Source organism: Lygodium microphyllum, chromosome 11 (genome assembly GCF_053477565.2).
Source record: "Lygodium microphyllum isolate KBCC chromosome 11, Lygodium_microphyllum_v1.1.10, whole genome shotgun sequence".
In the NCBI taxonomy this organism is placed as follows: Eukaryota; Viridiplantae; Streptophyta; class Polypodiopsida; order Schizaeales; family Lygodiaceae; genus Lygodium; species Lygodium microphyllum.
The window spans coordinates 1,720,370-1,742,582 of record NC_141145.1 but is presented as its reverse complement, the minus strand read 5'-3'; the positions used below and the strand labels follow the sequence as shown (position 1 = coordinate 1,742,582).

At 41.9% G+C, this 22,213-nt stretch overlaps 1 protein-coding gene across 2 annotated transcripts in view; it reads left to right on the top strand.

The window, feature by feature from the left end:
- The first annotated feature begins 4,486 nt into the window (after positions 1–4,486).
- The window catches only part of LOC148028485 (uncharacterized), a 56,692-nt gene continuing 38,965 nt past the window's right edge, over positions 4,487–22,213 (top strand). Inside the window, exons 1-3 of one of the 2 annotated variants that reach the window (XM_087688793.1) lie at positions 4,487–4,756; positions 7,236–7,262; positions 8,651–8,730. In XM_087688793.1, the coding sequence (XP_087544919.1) occupies positions 4,643–4,756; positions 7,236–7,262; positions 8,651–8,730 (221 nt within the window). In that variant the 5' untranslated portion in view covers positions 4,487–4,642. The remainder of the gene's footprint in view (positions 4,757–7,235; positions 7,263–8,650; positions 8,731–22,213) is intronic. The other variant, XM_087688792.1, reaches the window with a different exon arrangement.

Genomic DNA, 22,213 nt, shown 5'->3' with positions numbered 1-22,213 from the left:
ACCCTTCAGTGTCTTAAGTGCTAAGGGAGAGTCGCCTCTCTAATGGCTTATCACCTCACATGGCATCGGCCTTTTTCCTTAGTCGGAGTATACATGGTAGATGTTTTATTAAGCAATTAGCATGAGATGCAATGGAAAGGAAACATTGGGTCATTTCATGAGATGTAAGGATGAACGAGAGCTTGGATAGGGATTACCTTGGCAGTCGAGTGACTCGTTGGCTGCTACTTACCCATTTACAAAGGCTTACTACTCACTTGGGATTAATCCAATCACACAAGAGTAAGAAGAGGTTAATGTCAGTAAATGTAATTGAGCTACGATTGACTTCAGTACACACATGTATACAATGAAGGAGTGAACTAATAAAATCTTTGCAACCTTAATCTCTTCAACAAAAGGAATCAAGATCAACAAGTGGATTAAGATGAGATATTAAGATTAGATTAACATACCTCTTCAATGTTTGGTGAAGATAGTTAGAGCATGATTTACCATGATGCCAATTGCTCCATCAAGCAAGCTTGATTGGTTGGATTACTCCAATGGATGAAGACTTTAAGCATTCGAATGCTTCCACTGATGATGGGACTCCCATGTTTGCTCCCAAGCTTGAATTTGGGTAAAAGAGGAAAAAGGGGCTGAAAGATCTCTTGACGGATGAGACTTCAAAGGTTGTGGGCTGATTTGTGAGCTTGGTCTGAACTTTAAATGGCTATCTCAAATAGTGTACAATAGGGTTTTTTGCATGCAAGAGCTCAAATGTCAGGGGAAGGAGGTCCAAAACTTGCTTAAGAGCTTTAGCTAGTTGCCCAAGGAGTAGAGAAGCCAAGGGAGATGCTGATTGTTATGGTAGAGGGGCAAGAGGAGAGCAAGAGTAGTAGCGCAAATTGCACCACAAAATGTGGGCTATTGTTTGGTGCTTGTGGCTAGGCTTTCCTAGCCTCTAGGGTGCTCAATGTACTATGGAGGATATGGGGGATCGAGTCCAAGTAGTGGCTGATGTCGTGGAGGGGGCTAGAGCAAGATCTTGGGGATTATACGGGCTGGCAGCCATGGTAGCTTGCAAGAGAAGAGAGAGAAGGAGGGTTGAGGCAAAAAGTAACATAGATTTTTGCCCTCTTCTAACTCCCGAGTCCTTAAACTTCACTTGGAACCCCTAAAATTTGCATGAAAATTAGTGATGACATGCTAAGTTAGCCATTTTACCTCTAGATATGTCTGAGTCTCCAGCCATAGCTCTTTCTTGCTCCAAAAAGTTGAGACTAACTGTGGTCCTTCCTGCTGTACATGTACCTGTAACCTAAGTAACTAGGGTTTTGGGATTTGAAAATGGAGAAAGAGGACATGAGAAAATAACCTAAGCATGATGCTTTGATACCACTTGTAATGAATGAAGTTGAGAGGAGAATGAGTTGAAGAGAGAGAAAGAAAGACTAGAAGAGGAGAGAGAAAGACAAGAAAGAGGGGAGAAAGGAGGAGGAAGCCATGGAAGCTGAAGATGAAGGTGAAGAGTATGTTCTTGATAATAATTGGTTGCCCTAAATTGGGACTCTTACACCTTATATATCCTGGTCAATGCGATGGTGTCTAACCCCTAGTTCCTATGTATCCCACTTGTTACAATTATGATGACTGGCATATAACAAACCGCAATAATAGAAGAGGGGCTGCATGCATTGGCATCTCCCACAACCTCAAAAGACCAACTATTCAAAGTTATTGTAGACATGGATAATTAATGGATAGTAGCCCACTTCAATGGCTTTGATGAGTTTGCTATGATTTCTATTTATGCTTCTAACACCTATTTAGAAAGAGGAAGTAAGGGACTCATTGTAAGTTGCCAAGTTATTGGCTGGGGACTTCAATATGGTTGAATCACTAAAAGAGAAGTATTTGGAAAAAGGTCATTGTATTGCATGCATTGGAAAAAGAGAAGTGGCTTAATTCCAAAGGTTTTCGTGGATTGCTTGACATAATGAAGAAATTGGGCTCACTTGGTCTAATAAGTAAATTGATTGCTTCCTTAGGAAAGCTAGACTAGATAGATTTTATGCTTCACTAGGTCTCAATGCAACTTTTGTTAATGCTAAGTGTAAGGTACTTAAGAATACTGTTATGTTTGATCGTTTTCTTGTACAACTAAGTCTATTTAATTATTCTAAATCCAAGTAGTTAAAGTTGGATGGTTCCATATTGACCCAATGCTATTTAAAACCTAGCTGTTAGGAACTTAGTTCAATATATATGGGAAAAGGCCTTCATAAGTCCTAGCTTAAACTGTACCTATTAGAGACCCCCAAGATTATCTTAGAGAGGTGAAAACAAAACAAGTATAGAAGAATAGGAGGGGAGAGCCAAAAAATGCTTTGCAATAAAAAACCTAAAAATTAGAGTGGATTAAGGAGAATCCCACTTATGGATAGAGCTACTAAAGGTAAAGTAAGAGCTTAGAACACTTGAGGAGAGAGAAGCTACCAACATCCAATTGTTTATTAGACAATGGTGGGTTGGGAAGGTTGATAAGCCTTTAAAGGAGATCTTTAATGTGCTAAAGAAGAAAAAAAAAGAAATACACTATTCCACTGCTCATTAGGGAAGATGGCTATAAGGTTGAAAACAATGCTTAGAATCTACTTATTGCCAAGGACTTCTTCTTTAAAAATTTTAGGGCTCCTAGAAAGAGCAACCCATATGAAACAACTACTAAAGCTTAAATAACCTCAAATAGGAAAAAGGTGGTCCCAACTAGCCTAGTTAGTAGACCCGATGAAGACCTAATCCTAGTTGAACAGAAAGACACAATAGATGCTTTGGCCAAGGGAAAGAGTCCAGGCCTAGATGGGCTAACCAATGAATTCTTAAAAAATTCCAAGACTTCCTCATCATCCCCCTTCTAAGAGTGTGGAAGAAATCCTTGAGATTTGGAGCTTTGCCCCACATCATCAGTGAGGGGGTAGTCAAATTGATTCACAAGAGGGATGAAAATGAAATCTTATCAAATTGGAGACCCATTACATGGTTGACATGTGCATATAAAATATATGCAAAAGCTTTGGCTAGGAGATTATATGATCATCTAGATTCATGGACAGTGAAAGTACATAAAGGATTCATAAATGGAAGATACATATTGGACTGAATCATTGCACTATAGGAGGCATATGATATGCACTAAAAACAGACCAAGATTTGACTTCTTCAAAATAGACTTTGATAAAGTATACGACAGACTTGAATGCGATTTTATTTTACAATCCCTCCAGGATATGGGGCTTTGTAGGAGGTTTATAAAATATATCAACACCCTTTTTGGTAATGCTTCCACCAAGATTGTCATAAATGGGGAGATGACTGATTCCTTCCCTCTAAGGAGGTCAATTAGACAAGGATGCCCTTTGGCCCCTTTGCCCTTTGCTATTGCTACTAATGCACTTGGGTGGCTAGTACAAGCTAAGAGAGATACATGAAATATCAAAGGCATTAAACTCCCAAACTATAAGAACATGGTACCCAACTAGTTTGTTGATGATACAAATAAAACTATCAATAATAATCCAAAATCACTTGTAGCTTTTTGAAACTTCTTATAGACATTTCGTTAAGCATCAAGTTCTGTTATCGATTTGGCCAAGGCAAGGATTAAATCTCTTATTAGTTCCCTACCTAGATGGTTGTTAGAAGCATGTTGTAAGGAAATAGAAGTAGGCAAGGTCTTCAGACTGCTGGGAATCCAAATGGGATTTGATATCACTATGAAACAAAGGTGGGATTGGGTACTTGAGAAGGCTAGAAATAGTTTAGAAAGATGGATAGAAATGAAACTAAATTTGGCCAGGAGATGTTTGGTACAAAAACATATAATTATCCCCTCCACCATTTACTTCTTAGCTTGCTGGCATCCCTCTAAAGAAAATATGAAACAACTAAAGAAAGTAGGTAGGAACCTCCTTTGGAGTAGTGTAGTTGGAGAAAGTTTTAAAGATCTTAAAGTTTCTTAGACTATCTATACAACTTCCAAAACACTGGGAGGCCTAGGTCTCCCTAACTTACAAATGATGGCCATTAAACTTGCAGCAAAATGGATTGCTATGAGTAGAAACAGAGAAGATGAGGATTGGATCACTCTATTGTATGTTGCAACCAATAATTTCTAGGTTTGATGTCCAAAATGGAAAAACTTGGACAAAGTGACTGCAATAATCGGTCATGTGAAGCTGAAAGCTAAGAATTGCTTAGTATTGGCCAATGGATTTGGGGGATCTAATTTATGTCGGTTTCTTTCATAACTCAATTTCAAACCAAGGACCTAGAAAAGGCCTACAAAATCTTTAAGAAAGGCATTAGAACCTCGAGTGACTTATGGGATATCAAGAACAAAACAAGGTAGAATCAACTCCAACAAATGGATCCGTATCGTTCTCAAAAAAAAAAAAAAAAAAAAACACCCGGCGCTTCATTGGACATTGGCAGTCGAGACGACACACGCGGACGTCACTGACTTAGCTATAGAGCCGCGAAACAGGCTCGCAAGAATAAGAAGGAGAGAATGCTCTTAGCTCCTGATCGGCCAGGCACTACAGATCTGTGAAACTTGAAACATATCCCTAGAAGAAGAAGAAGCAGGAAGAAGAAGAAGATGATAATGATGATGGATGTGTTGCGGATTCTCTCCCTTATGCTTTTGTTGGTCATGGACCTGGGTAAAGCCGCAGCATCCTGGGACAAATGCGGGGCTTGCCAGGCAGTTGCGGTACGCCCTCTCTCCTGCTCTCCCCCCCTCATAAATCAATAGTCAAAGACTTTGATATATATCATTATTAGTTTAGCCCAAACCCAACAGAGCCTTGGATGTCCTGCATCAGTGTGCTTCCATGTATCAAACTCGCTATGCATCCATGTACCAATCCCTCAGGCCAATCTGTCTAGATCTGATGAAATCGGTCATGCCCTCCACAGCGTGCGCATTGATGATCCCCAAACAGGCAATGCCAGATGCTGATGCTCAGATCTCACCCGGTAGTTCATTTGGTAAATTTTCTAGCGATTGCATGGTCTGCATTGAAAGCTCATGCACCACGAGTCCACTTACCGCGTTTCATTCTCAGATGAACGAGCAAACAGAAAGCATGATTAAGACCATGATCACCATGGTGATCTTGTTCTCCCCATATTCCTTGGAGGACTACTCACAGCTGGTAGAGCATGCCAGCAATGACATTGTCATGCCCAGGTGCATAGTGAGGGTCACTATGATAATGAATGCGGAAAATGGGGTTTCTCATGCTATGGATCACATGCGGATTGATCAAGAAAGGTATGGGTATGCCACGGACAACAGATGCACTACTCAAGCAATGGATGGTTATGCCATGGACAGGAGTTACACACCACTGAACAAAAAGATAGGTATGCTATGGAGCACAAAAATATCAGTCCAAGAGGGGACGTGTACACGTTTGACAGCATGTAGCAGCAAGAGAGATGTACACTATGGATGGTAGGCACTTCAAGCAAGGGACACTTTATGGCAACCCTTGAAGTGAGAGATCCCATAGACGGCAAGCATGCTACTAAAAGGAACAAGTATTACCATCCCTATGAAAGACTAGTAAGAAATCTCATGACGTGTTGTGAGACTAACTATTGGTCACGTTGGTGCACTTCATTTGTTACATAATATGCTTTAGGTTTTGATAAATGTGGAGGAACTTGGAGGTGATTCAAAGGGCCTAGCAAATATAGGTACATGAGACTAGACTGATTGGCAGTTGTCCGGAATTTATTTTTTAGGTGGGGTAGTAGGATCAAGTTTGAAACTACTTTTTTTTTTGGGGTGGGGGGGAGGGGGGTTCAATCAGGCTTAAGCCACACAAGGAGTTAACTCGAGTTAAGAGAGAGTGTGAGTGCAAATACCATGACAAAATTATGTATGTATTTAATCCAAAGCGAGAGAGGCAATTGGAAGGCATCAAGCTGAGCTTAGTTGCATCTGAGTTGTAAGAACAAGTATACATGCCCAAGTATGTGAGAGTTGGTTTTAGATCAAAACACGGTAGTATATTGTTGTTTGTAGGGCTCCTCCTTTGTAGGGCACTACTAGAATGAAGTCGACTGCCATCTTGCCATTGCAATCAGCAGGGCGTGAAAATAAAGGCGGGCGATGAAATGTGGGTGACAAAAAAAGCAGTGTATGGCAGATAGGGAACTCTTTAGGGGTGGCTAACAGCCTAGACATCTACACATCAACGACGATAGCAATCCTTAACAAGGATTGGGGAACCTGAGAAGCCGCTTCACCACTAATCAGGATGAACATGCCAAGGGCTTACAGCAGTCAAAATTGGAACGCCAATACCATGTTGTAATTTTGGGTGACAAATGGAGCAACACAGCAAGGGGATGGAAAGGACATAAGACATTCTTCCACAAAAAATAAGAACTATCCATTAAGGAACTTGCACTGTTGAAGGCGAAAAGAATGTGCAGGTAAATACCTTTATTTAGGCAAAAACGGACCATAACTCAAGGAAGCCTTAAAGTGCCAAGTTGGCTACATGCCCAAACACTAGAGGGAAGAAATTCAATGTGACCAATAAAAGGCTAGGACACTTTGTATGTCCTTGTGGACTTGGGGTCTGTCAAGTACAGTTTTTTCGAGGAAGGTAGGGAGAGCAAGCTTTTCAAGTATCCCCTCGGAAGTGTATGGCTTGCCCCATACCCATTATGTTGCATATTTTTTATGCACACTTTTGGACCATGCTTGGGGTTAATCCGAGCAAAATCCCAAGTGCACTCTCCTGGAAAAAACTACAAGGCTATGCAATTCACATGCTGAATGAGCCATGGAACAACATGACCAGCTGTTCAATCTAGACTTCTACTGTATAATCTAGATTCTACTTTGTTTGACTTTCTTACGCAGAGTACGAGTCTCTTTGTTTGACTGGCTTCTTGTATGCTGCAAGTTTTTGCACGGGTTTTATTTTGTAAGATTTTTCTTTCAGATATTGCCTCTTTCAGTATCTGTAGGCTTGCGAAGTCAGTTCCAAGGTCCTTGCTAGAACTGCTAGGATAGCTCTTTCACTAAGTAGAGATTGTTGGATGCTATTGAATTTTACAAGAAGTTGTTTTTGTTGTTGCATGCCACTGATGTTTATGAGAGTAATTTTATGTTGGGTAATCAATTTTGATACTGGTTATTACTGATGCTTTTTATATTTCTATTGCAGGCTGAACTCGAGATAGGCTTGCTCAATGTAAGTCCCTGAATGCACATTTTTCCTTCTAAATACTATTTTCTGTTTATATGGACAGTATTTTGGGTGCATTCAGATAATGAAAAAAGGATGTTTCTTGGGCATCCTTGCTGCCAAGTTACATAACAGGACTGTCCAGATACAATCTGGATGTCAATCTTTTTGTGCAGGTAGCACTTGTTTTTTTTTCTCTCTATACAACTGTGGTACTGTTTCGAAAGGGAAAAGAATCTGTAGTTCACCATGAAACTATGACAAATGCTAAATAAAGAAATCATGTAGATTATCAGTGAATCTTAGATAGAACGTCTGAAGAACTTCAACGGTGTGTTTGCCTCAAGCTTTCTATAAACTTGGCATACATACATGAATCATAAAGAAGAAGAACTTCAGTGTTCTGTTTGCTTCAAGCTTTCTATAAACCTGGCACATGTAGGATCATAAAAATCATCCCATCTGTTATAGCAGATAACTTTGGATTCAGTGACTATTGAGTCAAGTTGTTTCTAACAAAGTTGGAGTCGAGACTTACAAAGTTAGCTAGAATATCTTTTAGTAGGAGTGTGGATTGTTAGTTGCTATGGAATTCCATATTCAACTTTGCAAAAGCTTTTAAAGAAGGTGAAGCTACTGTAACGTGAGTGTGTGACAGATCATACATGGCCAATGTGGAAGGGTCCATTCACCGATAGCAGATATGGTGTGGGCACATGCATTGCTAGTTGGGGGGGTTTGTGATTGCCATTCGATAATAGAACAGTGATTGCAGGTTCCAGTCCAAAAGCAAAAGGTTTAGACAGTTAAGAAGGCTTTTCTACAATTGTGAATGTAGAACTCATGGTAGTGGAAGGCATTGACATACAAAGAGTCACAACATCAGATATATAACTAGCTATATAAACTAGAGAAGATAATAATATGTCTTGCATGGAAAACCATGTGATTGCAGCACATATACACATGCATGTGGAAGCATGTGTATGCAGCACTTGACCTGCAGATCATAGCATGTCCAGCTCAGACCACACAAGGAATGATAAAAGCACTGCCATGGAAGGTCGTTGTCTAAAAGGGAAGGCAGGGTAGGCTCTGATTTATCTTTAGAAGCATGCTTTCATGGCAATGCCACCTCACATGTCCTTTGCATAGTTGATCATTGAATGTTAGAGATGCTGGTGAGGGTTCTAAAAGCTCAACAGCTTGGCTGATGTGGTACAAAACGCGAGAGGTGATTACTGGTACAACAAATAATTGAGTATTAAATTCATCTTAGTCTGTTTGGTTCGTACTAGTGAGTCTTAAATTTTGGATTGTGGTCTAATGTATGCTTGAGAAGTAATGGAGCATTACTGCGGAGCATAATATTTCTTCCACATTATAATTTGTAGGAGAGGCCCAGAAATCATCTGGACATGCGCCATCGCTTGGATTCAAAAGGGCAACGTGAAGGCAAACTTATTGATTATAAGTATGCTAACTTTTGGCTCCTCATTTTTCTTTCTGGTGTCTCAAGGTTTTGCAAATATGGTTTAGGCTATTCTAAGATGTCAGCTCAGTGTGTGAACACATAATGGGGTTTGAATTAATTTACATTTATTTCAGCAACTTATGCTAGTGATGGGATTCTTATGAAGTCATCTTCCTTAAAGCTCCTCAGCTCTTGTGAAACCAAAATGAAGTATGACATGCTTTGTTTATTGATGGATTCTTTTCATTTGATCTTCCTTGTAATGCTTGGCATTGGGCAACTTGCAAATTGCAATCCCACCAACTCTTTATGTTTCAATGGTCTCTCAATTTTATATAATCCATCTTCTACTAACTAGATCCATTGAATCTGTAAACATTAAAACTACCAAAGCTGGGCTTAAAGGTCCTTACGTCTTTGTTATTTGTGAAATTATCCTTTTGTCCTCTAGTAGCCGGATGATTCTGTCCTCTAGTAGCCTTGTGGTTGTTAATGACCAGCAAGCAGCGCTTGCACGAGTCTATTAGTGCATAGATGTTAAGGATCTCTATGTAGGTACCCACAAAATGGACGTTGTTTCCAAAGTGTTTGTCTTGCTACAATGATGCCATGATGTTTGTGAACTCTATCAAAGTGAAGTGCATGCCCTTTCACTCCAACTATAGGTGTTGATAGAGTACTCCTAGTAGGTGTTCTCAATGCAGTTTCTGCTCGGTGAGGGTTGGCGGAGCTCTTGTCAAGTGGGCTTTGGACCATGTGCTCTTCTATTGTGAAGGTTATTGATGTTCACAAGACACTAGATGATGCATGCTCAAGATGACTGTATTTGGTTTGCTGACTAGATTTGTATTTGGCATGGTTGAGGATGAATTTGATGTAGAGTTGTGGGTTACCGATGACACTTGGCTGTTGGTTTACAAGGTGATATTGACTCATGCTTGCTAATGCAAGGGTGTAGGAAGGGAGTGATGCATGCCCCTTGAAATCTGGAGTGGGCTGCCTCCGGCCAAGCTGTTAATCAGTCTCCATTGGTATTGTAGAAGTGGGCTAGTCACTTGGGTATTAGCTATGCTGCCAAATCCATGAGAAGGTACAATTGTTAGATAATGTTGAGATGGGCTTGTACTAGACGATTCTACTCCTATGACTATTCATATAGCGAGGAGAGCTTGGCTGCATGGCAAACCGGTATTGTCACTTGGGTATTAGCTATGCTGCCATATCCATGAGAAGGTACAATTCTTAGATAATGTGGAGATGGGCTTGCACTAGATGATTCTACTCTTGTGAATATTCATGTAGCGAGGAGAGCTTGGCTGCATGGCAAACTCCTTGTTGACCATGCTTTTTGGTTGAGCTTGAGATGAGATGTTTGTCTTGTCACCTTTCTCTTGCCATGATGACATTGGACTTTGGTGGAGCCCTTGTTGTTAGTTGCAAGGGTAGCCTTTATTTTATTTGGGGAGTGCACTCTTGCTGCAAGGTCTTCCATCCAAACTTGGGGTAATTGCCCGCTTGGTGTCCAAACTCATAGCACATAGACATACATTGAGCTATTCAATGATAATGATTACTGGCTGAAGTGTGGTGTCACATGCTAGATGCTGATAGTCATGTGTGTTATCTTGGAATATTGGACTTTTAGGACACCTCCTTTAGTCATGGCATTAGCAAATGACACATGAAGCATGAAACCAGCCTTGCTTTATACAAACCAGTGATGGGACCCTAAAATGCATTGATTATAGTAAACAAAAGCAATAAATTCATAAAATAAAAGTTAACTTTAAAATACAACACCTTGCCAAGTGGGCGCTCAAGATAGCCTACAATGTCAAAAAAAAATGCATTAATGTACTCTCAATCTAAAGGGCCTAAAGCACATAAAATAATAGAGAAAGACAATGTCAAAGCTCCTAATGTCCTTGTTCGACTTAGATTGAGGCTCACAAGTAGGAGGCTATCAAAGTGTAGTGAGTGTGAAAGTGTATGATCAGACTGAAAAGAGAGTGAATACAGAGAGGAGAGAGAGAAAGAGAGAGTCAAATGCAGAAATCTGCAGTGAATGAATGCTAAATAAAGGGAGCATATCTGCAGAATGGGTTGTCAATGTATCTGTGGAGCTCTCTCAACTTGGAAGCACACAATTTAAATGATATGTGACCTCGGGAAGGTCAGCCTAAACATAGGCCAAATAAACCAACAAAATAAGGTAGGTTGGCGAGTAAAATACTAGCCAACTGCAATCAATCAATAAAATAATGTTGCGCAGGTAGGCTGCCTGCCATGTGGCACTTGCTTGTATTGCTTGCTGTGCCTAGCATTGTCAAATGTAACCAAAAACTGTTGTGATCAGATGGTGAATGCTCCAAAGTGTTTGATCTTATTTGGAAATGTATATCCTCTATCTTACAATACACCACATCAATAGTCTCATCCAACATCTTCTCCTGAATGAAATGGTATTGTATCTCAATGTGCTTTGACCTAGCATGGAACACAAGGTTTCATATCAAAGCAATGTAACTCTCATTGTCACATTGAAGTGTAGTAGGACCTATTTGCAGGCAGTCAAGCTCTCCCAATAACCAACAAAGCCACAGTATCTCACGTGGTAGAAGATGCCGCTCTATTCTCCACCTTTGTAGATAATAGGACAATTGTGGGCTACTTCTTATTTCTCCAAGACATAGCACTTGCACCCAAAGTAAAGCAATAATTGGTCATGGACCTCCTATGGTCAACATCTCTAGTCTTGTTTGAATTGGTCCAGCCTTGTAGAACAAAGGTTGAATCTCCTGTACGTATTGGATAATAAATACCTAGGTGGGGGGTTCCTCTTAGGAACCACAATTCTCATAGCAATTAACCAATGAACTAGTTTGGGGTCACTTATGAAGCTTGTAAGTAAACCTATAGCAAAACACAAAGCAATATGAGTATTTAGTAGCCATATCAATGACCTAATCAACTACTTGTAGCGGGTAGTATTTGTGTCATGAGGACATGTATTTTTGAAACCTCACTTAACATGTGGATTAATTTTTAATCACATGGTTAAGTAAATGTTGCACATGTGAGGTGTAATTGGGGTTAGAGTAAATTTATGAGCTTGGGACCTAAGGAAAGCACAGTATGTCGAAGGCAAAAGTTGCTATAAGTTATGCTGCATAGGTACTTGGTGGTATTTGGTGCTAGTTGTTGGCCTAGGTCATTCATTTGGCCATATGTGTCAGTTGGTTGGTAACACTAGAGAAGTGGCATTTAATGGCACCTAACACCAATCTGATGGTCAAAGATGGCGCAGAGACGCTCGAGAATGGAAGTTCTCTAATTATTGGCCAATCAAATTATTTTTTTCGGGCACCAATTTACCCTTTTTCTTAGCCTTGGCCTTAGTGACATGTGGCTTGGCATCACTATCTTGGAATCCTGCATCCTTTCCACGCAGCAATTTGTTGGCTGTAGTAGCAGTTTCTCTAAGCTGAGACATGTTGGAAACATTGGACTTAATGCAAAAATCCCGAATACCCTTTGGCAAACCATAAATATACTTTTCCACTTGCTCATGGAGGGTTACTGTGTGATAAGAAGTAACTAGCAGTAATGCATCCCAAAACTTCTTATCATATTGATCCAAGTTCTTGCAATCTATGGAATTCAATTGATTCCAAGCTATCATAATGTCTATTTCAAAGGTACTTGTAAACCAATTTGAAGCAAACATTTGCTTGAATTGGACCCAAATGGTAGGTGGCTTCTCTTGAATAAGAAGTGTAGACCACCATTGCAATGCATCTCCCTTCAAAAATGTGGCTACCTTTTGTATCTTAGATGCCTTTGTGAGTTGCCTCCAGAGTAGGAAACTGCTGAATAAAAACAAGTGCTTTCTGCCTATCTTGTGCACCATTGAAAGGCTCAAACTTCACTCTCTTGCCACCTTCATCATAGTCCTGTGAGAGTGCGCAACGGAAGAAGAACACGAACATAGAGGAGGAGAGAGAGACAGCAGAAAATGAAGGAAGAAAATCTGCACTGACTATAATGAATGCTGAATACAAAATTGTGGACTGATCAGCCCCTGCACGCAGCCCGAAGTGTCAGTGAGGGCACCAGATCAGGCTGATGATGACGGCAGCACCGAAGACGGAGGAAGATGACGGAGTCGGAGTGTGCACCTGCCAAGGAAGGAGGGAAGATGATAATACAATTGACTGCCAAGTGGGAAATGGCTATAAATAGCCAAAAAACCCAAAAACTGGCCGACCTGAAATTTGAGGCCATAAATATGTCCGACCAGCATTTAGTGCTGATCCGACCAGCATTTAATGCTGGTAAAAATGCCAGGAATGCTCAGAAAAATCCCGGAAAGGGTGGACAATGTCCGGCAGGTGAGGCAGGTTGAAGAATGCAGAAACTGCCCCGGGAAATGCACATCTGAGTGCTCTAGAATGAGCTACCTCCTACGTCAAAACAAGTGATAGACAAGTCAGAGCTCCTAAAGTCCTCATCTGACTCAGACTGAGGCTCACAGGCAGGAGATGACAAGGCATGACAAACATGACTGCTAATACCCCCTCTCAGATCCTGGATGTGGCAGAAGGCCTAGGGAGAAACGGATCCTGGGGTGGCAAGAGGAATGCCAAGGTCGATGAAGTCCGTCGATGTAGACTGTTGCTGAAGGAGCTCCTCACGATCCTGGGAATCCCCCTCTAAAACACTAGGGGCCAGGGAAACCACAGCCGCATCACCGAGATCGTCCCCCTCTGAAAGGGATGGGGGGTACGAGGGAACCATCGGAGGAGAAGGTGGGGGATGGGAAGGAACCTGTGGTGCACAAGCGGGAACGGGTGTAGCAATAGACTGCCTCGGAGGACCCTGCATCAAAGAAGGGGAATGGAGCCTGTAAAGCCCGCTCTCCTGCCGACCTGTAGATAAGACAGCTCTTGTAAAAGAATCCTCAATAACAACGGCATGCTCGGTGAAGATCACTCGTGTGCCAAGCTTCGTAAGACCATAAACTGAGAGGAGGGGAAGGCCCAAATCCGGAACATGTAGGGCCTGGGAAAAGGAGCTCGAAGGTTGGTCGGTAAACAAAGGCAATGTGCCAACACCACTAATAGGCACCGATAAAATGTCACCAACAGTGACTGAACCCTCTGATGGATGGAGATCCTGTAACAAATCACCTCGGGGAGTCATATGACTCGAAGCACCACTGTCCACTAACCAAGGCTGCGCAGAAGACACTGTAGCCACGGAAGAAGGATCCTCCTCCAAAGCATGGATATGAAGGAACACTGACTCATGGGTAACAGCTGGTGTAGAGGTAGAAGAAGGCTCCGATGTAGATCCACCCTTCGCTCCCGGACGAAGGTGAGGGTACTTCTTCCAGCATTTCTCCTCGGGATGTGTCCCTTTCCCACAGTGTGGGCACTTCGGTCTCTCTGAATCTGAGTCAGAGCCTGAAGAACTGTCCTTCTTAGCCTTTGACTTCTTCTTCTTCTTCTGTCCTCCCGAACTTGCAACAAAAGCTCTAGTGGAGTCGGATCCACTAGCACTGACCTCTCTGAGTCACTCGTTATTCTCCAAGACAAGCGGGGATAGCTCCTCCCATAGAAGCTTCTCACGGGTCCTCGATGTAAGAAGGTTGGTGTAGAAGACATCAAACCGAGGCGATGGCAGCTGAGTCAAAAGAATCATAGCCATGTCTGTAGAAGATATCGTCCGACCGAGGGATGCAAGCTCATCCCTCATATCCTGTAATCTGTTGATGTGGTCCTTCATGGAAGGACTATCATCAATAGCGAGCATCCGCAACTTCTTTTTGAGAGATATCCGGTGGGCAAACATCTTCTGTTGATAGAGAGACGCGAGCTTTCTCCAAACGTCTGCTGCAGTCTTCAACCTGTGAACATGAACAAGGACAGAATCCTGCAAACTCAGAAAGAGGAAAGATCTGGCTCTAGAATTAAGCCGATCCCATAAGGCTGCACGATCCATACATGTCCCATCTGCGGGATCCACCTTAGGCTGGGGAATAGGAACAGAAACAAGCTCCCAAAGATCGAAGGAGTCCAAGATACACTCCACCTTGCAGGACCATAGAGAAAAGTTGGAGCCATCCAACCGGTCCTCTTTGGGCAGCTGAGGAAGTACGGGTACCTGTAGAGGGGGTACCAAAGGCTGCATCTTCGGCCCACTGGAAGGGGATTGCCGAGATACATGAATAGAAGGGGGACGGGAAAGAGGAATAGACTCCGGACGACGGTCCTCGTGATAGAAATCACGCCTCCGTTCAGATGAGTGTCGAGACAAAAGCTCGTCATCTGAGTCATCAAAGCCCGTAAACTGATGAAAGGACATCTTCCAATTTGCAAAACACCAAACACCAAAGAAAACTTTGCCGATGCCGAATAATGACTAGCAGTCTGGTCACCAACCACCAAAACGCAGGCTGTGATAGCCTACAAACACCTGGAGCTGCAAAACGCAAGGGTATCTGATGAAGATCACCAGAACAGAAGCCGCCAGCACCAAAACGCAGCCTAGGAGTGGGTCGCCAGCAGGAGATGAGCCGCCAGGAGTGGAAACGATCACCAGATCAGGAAAATGCAGCCTGATGATGTGTCGTCCAGCTGAAGGAGGGGCCACCTGATGGTAAACGCAAGCGGGAGGGGTCGTTTGATGACGTGGCAGCCTTTGGAGAAGTCGTCTGCAGCAAACGCAAGAAGAATGGCCACCTGGAGGGGCTGCCTGGGCAGTTGGAGATGAGGGGACAACAGCAGAAGAGGGGTGAGGTATCTCTCCACAAGGTTAGGTCCTCCGTGCTCTCAGTCAGGCGATGATACCATGTGAGAGTGCGCAACGGAAGAAGAACACGAACACAGAGGAGGAGAGAGAGACAGCAGAAAATGAAGAAAGAAAATCTGCACTGACTGTAATGAATGCTGAATACAAAACTGTGGACTGATCAGCCCCTGCACGCAGCCCGAAGCGTCAGTGAGGGCACCAGATCAGGCTGATGATGATGGCAGTACCGAAGACGGAGGAAGATGACGGAGTCGGAGTGTGCACCTGCCAAGGAAGGAGGGAAGATGATAATACAACTGACTGCCAAGTGGGAAATGGCTATAAATAGCCAAAAAACCCAAAAACTGGCCGATCTGAAATTTGAGGCCATAAATATGTCCGACCAGCATTTAATGCTGATCCGACCAGCATTTAATGCTGGTAAAAATGCCAGGAATGCTCAGAAAAATCTCGGAAAGGGTGGACAATGTCCGGCAGGTGAGGCAGGCTGAAGAATGCAGAAACTGCCCCGGGAAATGCACATCTGAGTGCTCTAGAATGAGCTACCTCCTCCGTCAAAACAAGTGATAGACAAGTCAGAGCTCCTAAAGTCCTCATCTGACTCAGACTGAGGCTCACAGGCAGGAGATGACAAGGCATGACAAACATGACTGCTAACAAGTCCTTCGGTGGACATATGGGAGTCGAGTTATGATAAATAGGTTGCTGCAAAAAGGGTCATTTGCTGTATTTACATGATAACCAGCACTATCAGATGCTCCTACATGACTAACACCAAATCCTTGTGCTCCATCAGTCCCTGGGGGTGGAGATACATGTCCATATGGCCCGCTTTGTGCCCCAAGCATCATGCCTATACTGCCATGCATGGGATTAGGCATTCCACTTGCATTACCTAGATATATTGGGTGTTGTGAGCCATGCATTGGCTGCTGCATACCATAGGGATTTGAGCTTGGGGCATTCACGAATCGAGAAAATTGGGGATCGTTTGCCAGTTTAGCAAAAAGATTTGCTGCTGTACGCATTCGATTCTTGAATCTATCATCGAATTCTTCAGTCCCTTGTTGGTCATCAATCTCTTTATGCATTGAAGTGCCAACATTTGGGTCATTTTCCACATTTCCAGCTTGCTGTCCATGTTGAGAATCATGCCAATATTTGTCATTGCATTTTCCCCTTCACCACGTGATTGACCAAAGAGTGATGCATCCTCACCACTTGATCCCATATCACCATGTGAAGACATGCTTGCTGTAATTCATTGCTGAGAGCAATTTCAGCACTAATGCAATAGTCCCAAGCTGCAATCAAGTGCCATGGATCTACCAATTCAAAGGATTTGATGGTATCCCAGTAATGGAATAGCGAAACCAGCCTTCCTTCCGTGGATGGGTGGTAATTCCCTGATTACAACTTAGTTACAGCAATAACATTTATTACAAAATTGAGAAATGCAAATTAACTCACAATCTTGGACAATGGACGCCATGTTGGCCCCAAAATTGGCACCCCTTTTGGTATTTCTTTAACTTAATTGAAGAAGTTGATGTACAATGGGATTTTTCCAATTCCTTTTAGTATTCCAACTTCCCTTGTTGTACAAAATGACTAGCAAGTCTTCAATCTAATTTGCCCCTTGATTTGGGTAGTCAATTGGTCTTTGCCCGCTTTGATGGAGATGGAAAATTCCCCAAATTTATTGATTTGCTAGTCCCTCCACTTGAATTTGATTGAAAACAGCTTCAGCCATGTTGAATCCAAGTCTTAGAGCTTTCAATTTCTGGCATGCTTCTCGAGGCTACTGCTAAACCCTCATTTTTGCTGCAGATTAGGGTTTACAACATAGAAATTTGAAATTTCTCAGCCTCTAGTGATCTCGATGCTGTAATCTTCGGAGCAATGTTGTAGAAAGGCTGGAAGATGAGAGAGAATATTGAGGAGACAGAAAATTAGACTTTCTTTACGAAGAACCGAAGAAAATCAGTCATTTATTACTATTGTTTTATCTCAATAGCTTGTAGATGCTGTCGCCTTTCCTGCTGTTGATTGATTGTCTTCTCCCTCTCTCTTGCAAGCTAAATGCACAAAAAATGCTTCTCTTCAGCCTCTAAAGACTTGTTTCAGTCTTGCATGGGCATTTTTGATAAGTTGCAGCCTTTTCAAATGGTTTTTTCAGCATTATCCATAATTGTTAGATTAATTTTTAATATTTAAAATGTAAAAATTAATCTAATAATTATTTCAGTACCTAGAAAAATAATTTGATTGGCCAATAATTAAATTGGCTAGGCAACTTCCATTTCTGAGTGTCTTTGTGCAATCTTTGACCATCAGATTGGTGTTAGGTACTATTAAACACCACTTCTCTAGTATCACTAACTGACACTTATGGCCAAATGAATGATTTAGGCCAACAACTAATATCAAATACCACCAAGTACTTGTGTAATTTAACTTATGGCAGCTTTTTTCTTTGACATCTTGAAATTTCCTTGGGTCTTGAGCTTGTAAATTTACTCTAATCTTAGTTACACCTCCCATGTGCAACATTTACTTAATCTTGTGATTAAAAATTAATCCACATGTTAAGTGAGGTTTCAAAAATACATGTCCTCATGACAATCTGTTTTTAGTGAATCTGTATAGGTCGTAGCCTTCTAGTTTAGATCTATGGGAGTAGAAATAGATCGATGCCCCTCCATCTCAATGGTTAAAAGCTCTTGTACATACTATTCCTGAGAGATGAAAATCCCCCTCAGAGTCTACCAAATCTCATGACCTAGAAAGAAGTGGAGAAGTCCCAAATTCATCATCTCAAACATCTCTAGTGCCTCCTTTGTTAGCTTGACCTTTTGGACATGGTAATTTGTCAGAATGAGATGGTCCACATTAAGTATAAACAAAGCATGTCGTCTAGTTGTTGTGTGGACGCACAACTGGGGATTAGTAGCAGTGGAATGCAAATATCCTAACTTCCCTTGGAGAAATGAATTAATCTTCTTGTTTTAAGAATGTAGAGTTTGTTTGAGGTCCTAAAGGGCCTTCTTCAACCTCTAAATAGTGCCGTCTAAGGAGGAAAAGCCAGGAGGCTGCTCAACATAGATCTCCTTCTTCAAATCACCATTAAGGAAGAAAGACTTTACATCTAGCTGATTAACTGGCCATGTCCTATGGTTGGCTAAGGCAAAAATGGCCCTAATGGTATCCATTTGAGCTGGAGGTGTGACGGTATCATGGAAATCCACTTCTAGTAATTGTTGGGAATAAAGGCCCTTGTGTCTTTTAATGTGCTCGGGTGTGAACACACCCTTAGCACTTGTACTTACACATATATATCTATCTAAAAAACCTAAAGAGGTACACTCATCATTGTACCTACTAATCGTACACACTCTCTACTCTGCTCTCTCTCATTCTTTGTCTCGTTGTGTGTAACGAACACTGACTGCCTCGATCCTCGTGTCTCCCGATCCCTACAAAGTGGTATCAGAGCTGCGGTTAAGGCGTCCACACTTCTCGGAGTTCGTGCAAGTCAACAGGTCTTGTTTCTGTCACGCGACAGTTCTAGGGTGCAGACGGAGGTTAAAAACGTCATTTTTGGACAGAGAAGAGGTCGTTTTTTGACCTAGCTGGCGAAGCGACTGCAGCTGACATACGATCAGCGGGCAACTAGTAGGGAGCGACCGAGCTGGTGAGCAACACGAATGAAAAGTTAGTGACGAGCTGGTGATGAGGCTATCAACAAATTGGCGACGACCAGGACGACTTGTAACGGATGCGCGATGGGATTGGGAGCTTTCGCATGATGAAAGACGGGTTCCTCCACGCGATGGGACTGGAGATCTTCTGCGTAACGGGCGTCTAGCTTCTTTGGAGAAGGTCAACGGCCTATTTTTTGATTTACTTCTTCTTATTTTTTCACCCCTTTAGTGGATGTTCACACCTACAAGCATAGAGTGCAAATCTGTGTCTTGAAATTTGGGGGTTTTCCCAAATTTGGTGCCTGACACACATTGCAGTGATCTCTGAGCCAAAATTGCAGACATTGAATGCACAAGCCTCAGAAATTTTTGGGGATTCTCAAATGCAAGTGAATTTTTTTGCTTGGATGAGTCAATTTCATTGAAATTTGTGCAATCTTGGCTCGAAAATTTGGGCCTTTTCCCGGATTTGGGGATTGTGATGCAGGACAAGACAATTTGTCTCAGAAATTGCAGGAATTTGTGACATTTTGCCTCCGACATTTAGGGCTTTTCATGTACATGCAAAAACTTGGGCTGAAATTTACCCAATTTCTTGACATTGATGCACATTGGACCCCGCGCAATTTGGGGCTTTTGCAGTTTGGGCAAAATTTGTGCGCCATTTGGTCATTTTATGTACATGCAAGTTCAATTCCTTGCAATTTGAACATCCAACACTTGAAAAAATTTGGGGGTTCTGCTGAAATTGCTCTATTTTGGCAAAATTGGCCAGTTCTATGCATGACAGAGAAAATGCAGATGTGTGCTTTGAGCACAAAAATTTTGGGGCTTTTGATTGTATGTGTCAAATTTTATGCCTGTGGATACATGTACAACAGAAATTGCAGCTAAAATTTGGGATTTCTCATGTAATGTGATATATATGCCCCTGGAACAGCTGTAATTAGTTGTGGAATGCTGTAGCACATGGTTTGGTGCTTCTGAAAATTAATTACAGATCTGAAATCTCTGCTTCTACGTGGTCATTTATTGCTGGTTGGTACTTGTTTGTACCTTGGTCACCAGCATTTTATTGAATTTTTTGGGTCACATTTGGGCTGAAAATCATGGCTGGCAGCAATGACAGCAGTAACCTCATGCACATAAAGAAGCTTGAAGGAGCACATAACTTTGCAGTTTGGCAAAAACAATGCTACAATATCTTGTTGCAAAAGAAGCAGGGAAAGCTGATCAAAACCAAAGGGGCAATGCTTGCAGACATGGAACATGAAGATTGGGATGAGTTAAATGAGCTTGCACACTCAACCATCGAGCTATTGATTTTTGATGCCTTGTTGTTCAACATTGAAGGTTTGGATTTTGCATATGCTATATGGACTTGACTGGAAGAACTGTATGCACAGAAGAATGCCGTAAGCAAAGTGTATTGGCTTATGGATTTGCGTATGAAAGAGGGTATAGCAATGTCTACTCACTTGAGTGAGTTTAACTCCATTTTCAGCCAGCTAGTTGCCTTGAAGTTCTTGATTGATGAAGAATTTAAGGCTACATTCTTGCTTTGCACTCTTCCATAGAGTTGGGATACATTCAGGACTGCTATGAGCAATTCCAATGCAATTCTTTTGTATGTTGATGTAGAGAGTGCTCTACTCATGGAAGAAATGAATCGGTAGAACAATGCATCCAGTAAGTCTTCTAGTGCTTTGCATACTAGGGCTTGATCACAGCAGAAAGGCAAGTTGATAGCAAGGGACACAATAAATCATGTGGCAAAGATATTGAATGCCATCATTGTGGCAAGAAGGGTTACTTTAAATGTGACTGTACAAATGGAAGAAAGAGAAAGGAAAGGGCAAGAAGACAGATAATAGCAAGGAAGAGAAGAAAGAGGGTCAACCCAAGAAGAGCAGTGCCAAAATTGAAGAGGTGATTGTAGTCACTCATGACAGTGATAGTGGGAATGACGTACTTTTGGTCTCTTCACACTTTGGTGCACATGCTTTACTTGCAGATACAGATGATGATATGCATACCTGGATTCTCGATTCAGGTGCTTCCTTTCATGTCACCCCTTATCGAGAGTGATTCTCTGCCTATACAGGGGGTCGACATGGTGGTCCATCTTGGGGACAACTATGCATGTGACATTGCAGGTATTGGCAGTATGCAGTTACAGTTTCATGGCTCTGTCTTCACACCAGTATACACGGCATGTACCTTAGCTCAAGAAGAGCTTGATTAGCATAGGGCAGCTAGATGATGATGGTTTTCATACCACCTTTGATGATGGGAAATTGAAAATTTGTAAGGGATCTAGGGTTATTGCCAGAGGTTGTAAAAGTAATACTTTGTATTCTTTTCATGTATCTAGTGTGAGTGATCATGTTGTTGCCGTGATCGAGCAGCCAAGTGTTTCTTTGTTGCATGGCCGGTTGGGATACATGAGTCAAACATGAATGAAAGTGCTTTCTCGTTTGGGCTACTTGCCTTGTCTTTGTTATGCTGATTTTGAGCATTGTGATCATTGTGTTTATGGTAAATATGCACAGACGTCTCATAAAAAGTTTCTTTTGCTGAAATCCTCTCCTCTAGAGTTAGTATATTCAGATGTATGTCAGATGCCAGGATTATCTTTGGAAAAAAAGAAATATTTTGTCACCTTTGTTGATGATGCTATATGAAAGGCATGGGTTTATTCTATTTGTAGCAAGGATGAAGTGCTTGATAAGTTTAAAAAATTCTTAGCATTGGTTGAAAATCAAACTGATAAGACACTCAAGTGCCTTCGCTCTAACAATCGTGGGGAATATGTGTCCAAGGTCTTTTAGGCATTTTGTGACAGCAAAGGGATAAAGAGGGAGCTCATTGCCCCTCATAATCCATTCATATGCTCTGCAACTCCATTTTGGAGTGGATTATGAGGGGCACTGAGCTTCCTCTTTATCCCTTTGCTGTCACAAAAT